Source organism: Rhagoletis pomonella, unplaced genomic scaffold, assembly GCF_013731165.1.
Source record: "Rhagoletis pomonella isolate Grant_MI unplaced genomic scaffold, Rhpom_1.0 Rhpom_scaffold_00001, whole genome shotgun sequence".
Classification (NCBI taxonomy): Eukaryota; Metazoa; Arthropoda; class Insecta; order Diptera; family Tephritidae; genus Rhagoletis; species Rhagoletis pomonella.
The window spans coordinates 27,673,236-27,677,504 of NW_023458555.1; the positions used below are offsets into that span (position 1 = coordinate 27,673,236).

General features: G+C 34.9%; 1 protein-coding gene across 1 annotated transcript; it reads left to right on the forward strand.

Moving 5' to 3' along the window:
* Nucleotides 1-879: 879 nt before the first annotated feature.
* Nucleotides 880-3,624, forward strand: LOC118742902. The gene is made up of 5 exons (XM_036475360.1): nt 880-922; nt 1,660-1,884; nt 2,041-2,239; nt 2,829-3,419; nt 3,606-3,624. The coding sequence occupies exons 1-5, from the start codon at nt 880-882 to the stop codon at nt 3,622-3,624; spliced, it is 1,077 nt and encodes a 358-aa protein (XP_036331253.1).
* The last annotated feature ends 645 nt before the right edge of the window (nt 3,625-4,269 follow it).

A 4,269-nucleotide genomic window follows, 5' to 3' on the forward strand; every position in this document is an offset into this window, starting at 1 on the left:
AAGCAATCAATATAATCACGACAATATGGGCCAAATATAGTAAAACTGCGTTTTTAGTTTTAGATTTTTTTTGTTATCACTTTATAATTTCAAAGACATGATAAATTATAAAAATTATTTAAAAAATTCAGTGCAATGTAGAACAAAAATTGGTTGATATCAAAAAAATCTGTAGGATTTAAAAAAATTAAAATTTTTCGGATTCACAAGAACGAATAGATATTGAAAATGCCCCTTTAATCAATTTCACTTTTTAAGCTAATAAAGTTAGAAGGACAATATTCAAGAACGTTGTCGAATTTATATTAATTCTCAAAATTAATTTTTTTCAAAATAAATATTGCAACAATTCTTAAACACATTTCTAATACCTCATGCACCAAAAAATTTTGGTCTGTTCTTTCTCTACAGAATTTTCATTGCACTAAATTTTTTTAAAGCATTTTCTGAATTAATCATATTACTCAATTTTCAATATGACGTCAGATAGAAAAACTAAAAACGCAATTTTACTGCACATATTTGACGCATGGCTTCGCGAATATATTGATTTGTTTGTGTTTAGAAAATTTCCTGTAGCACGGTATTATGTGTATGTATAATTAGCTAGACATTTATAAAAAAATATTTAATATTAAATAACCAAAAGAAATATAGAAAAAACTGGTCAACATAAGGCATTTCTATTATTGCCACCATTGCAAATTATAGATCCCGAAAATCCCGGCATTCTTGGCAAATAATTCCATGATTTTCAGCACTTAAAAAAGGACGGGATCCCGGGATTAACATCCCTATTATTTTCGTATTCTCTTAAAATCCATTTCCAAATTACTCATACGCCCTGTTGCGCAATGTGCATTTAAATAATATGAGAAAATGAAAGAATATTCCATGTGGGTTACTGTTACATTTCGCGCAAGTAATTTATCCATCCTTATGTATGTATATGTGCCGTTCCTTAATTTTATTTTTATTTATTTTTTTTGTACGTATGTTCACAGCCAATGTAGCCATGTATCTCAAAGTGAGAAAAACAACCAACGCAACGCGCATTTGCAAACAGCACTACATTTGCTCACCCATTCGACCGCAATAAACAATTCCATTTTCATTTCATTTTCAATTAAGTCGACTAACTAAAAGTTGGGGTAAGATTGTTTGTGGTTTGGTGAGTAGTGGCTTTCACTTCCATCCTCTTGCCCCCCCCCCCCCCCCCCCCCCAATCTGGTTTATTTCTATTTAGACATTTCCCGATCGCTTTAGCATTGCCTTGAACCATATAGTTGACCTCAGCGACCAAGTGTGCATTTCAGTTGAGGCTGGAAATTCATTAATTCATCGCAGTTGGCCAAAACCCACAGTAGAGCAACTATGTATGTATATAAATACAACCCATTGACCTTATTTCGAGTCAATTTATTTTCCACTTAACACTCGCTCCTCAACCGTGCTGCTGCATTTTGTTTTTTTTTTTTCGTTGTCTCATTTTGCAGCACTGATTTTTACTCATTTACTTAGCCATATTCTTTTCAGCCCTTTTCATTTCCATATCAAATGTTGCCTTTCTCGATGGTAGTTTACATTACATAAATATTTTTTCGTTGCCTCTTGTAACTCAATTGTATCTAAGTAAGTATTTATTTGTATTCTTTCAAGGTTACTGGCCGCTCGGCTTCGTGTGGTGCAACATTTATGTAACCTGTGATGTGCTGGCCTGTTCGTCGAGTATACTGCATATGTGCTTCATCAGCCTTGGTCGTTACTTGGGCATACGAAATCCGCTGGGATCGCGACACCGCTCAACTAAACGGCTAGCTGGCATAAAAATCGCCATCGTTTGGGTGATGGCCATGATGGTGTCGAGCTCGATTACAGTTTTGGGTGAGTTCAAAAATATACGATGCCCTTAACTGGTTTTATTTTGTTTACTTGTGGTTTTGTTTTAATTATCTTTTGTTAAGAAAACTGCTCGTATTTATTTAACAAATGTATCTACTTTACTAACAATTTCTTTTTTTCTCTTCCTCTTTTTCTCAGGCCTCGTTAATAAGCACAATATTATGCCAGCGCCGAACATTTGTGTCATTAACAATCGCGCTTTCTTTGTCTTTGGTTCGCTTGTGGCTTTCTACATTCCTATGCTGGTGATGCTCACTTCCTATGCTTTGACAATACCGCTGCTGCGCAAGAAAGCACGCTTTGCCGCTGAGCATCCGGAAAGCGAACTCTTTCGGCGGTGAGTACTGCAATATTTGTATCTCTGTAATATATGTGCTAATTTTGCTGTTGTATTCGAAAGATACAACATATTTAATTAATTGGCTTTAATTTTGTCGCTGTCATTGAAAAATTCACTATGTACTACAACTAAGTGATGCACACCAATCTGGTTTTCTTTAACCGAGAGTAAAATTTTAAAATAAATTTTTATTTGTAATTGTTATGCAAAAAAAAAATTGAGTTTTATTTTATAAACCCAAAATAACGTTTATTTTTGATTTTTATCTAAATTATCTGTAAATAGCAGTCTAAGCCTAAGTTATATATGCTTCATTATTTATGTACTATATTGAGAATTTTGTTGTACAAAACTCTATTGTTTCAACTGACACCGAACAAAAAAATTTAATTTAGATTTATATAACCCTAGAATGGGAGAGTCGAAAAAACTGGTTGGTCTACACAAGTAAATTAATAATTTTTCCTATAAAAAAAAAATATATTATGCTCTTTTCTTCAAGAATTAAGCAACATTCTATTTAGTTTCTCATCAATGCCAAATCAAGTTTATCTTAACAAATTCCTCTCTGCTCATTCTTCTTAAGCTTAACTACTACCTTCTTACTATCCATAGATACTGAAAGTATTGGTATTAATAAGTGCTTATACTTGCTCTTCTTCTGCAGTTTGGGTGGTCGCTTTACAATACGACCGCAACATAGCCAGCAGCAGTTGCAACTACACAACAATAGTAGCTTTCGCAGCAGTAATAATAGCCACACCAGCTACAGCAAGTACTGTGTCAGCGACAACAATCGCAATTTCAGCGCCAATAATCATGGCAGCAATGATGTCGGCAATAGAGACAATGGTGATTATGACAAACAACGGGCGCATGGCTTGCGGCATACAAACAATTCGAATTACACAAATGGCGGCGGCGGTGGCAATGCTGCAGCGTGTGCGGGTGGAAATGGCGGCGGTGGCAGTAGCGGCAATAGCGGCGGTGGTGGCATCTTTGGTGGCACATTTCTCAATTGTCGCACAAGTTTTCGACGCAGCACTATACGTCATTCATCTTCGTCATCTGTACGCATCAAATCTCCACCGCGTGACGCCAGCCGACTGATGCAATCACAATCAGCGCAACATAGTAGCTATTGGCGGTCGCACGGCAATCCAAACATAATGGATAGGTGAGTAAAAGTCTATTGTTTATATTCTTTTGCGTTTTGTTTAATTAACTTGGCTACTCATTTACTAGCCAGAAAATAGCGCACCATTAGTTAACTTCGTAATAAGTATATGATTCTATATTATCACTGACTGAAAGCTGTCACATTTCAAATGTTGTATTTAATAACTGTGTTAACCCTCTCAAGACCAGAAGCCTATAATTAAAGATACATGGTTTGAATTATAAAATGTGATTCATCGAGGGCAAAATAAACAAATTCTGACAATAAAAAGAATTCAATACAAAACAACATAATTTTCTCCTAAAAATTGCCCTTACTTTCAACAAAAACTGTTTCTTTCTTAACCTTTTTATTCCAAAAATTGTTCGTTATTGTTATTATTTTCTAAACTTTTCTAGCCCTCATCCATCGGAAATTTTATGTAACATAAAGTACATTGTGCATCAATTTGATACATATGTGTATAGAAAAGGCCCTGCTACTCGATGAATTGTTGGGACTTTTTTTTACTCTTTTATTAATGGCCAACGTTCATTCATTTTCGGATAATAAGAAAAAAGTTCATGAAAAATCTATACGCATTTGTCGGAAATTATGTAATGGTGTGAAGGACATGGAAACATTTTGTGTTCGTGACAACGATTACTATACAATTTCAAATCCATTCTTGGTGTTGATATGTGGCAATGTGATCTTTTCACCGATTTTGGCAATTTTTACAGTAATTGACTGCCTGAGGGCTCACTTTGGTGGTTAGTTACACCTTTCAGCTGTTTAATAAGTTATTTGCGTTGCCTGACTTTGGTAAAGAATTCCGAGTTTGTATGTATGGCATCACCAATGACTC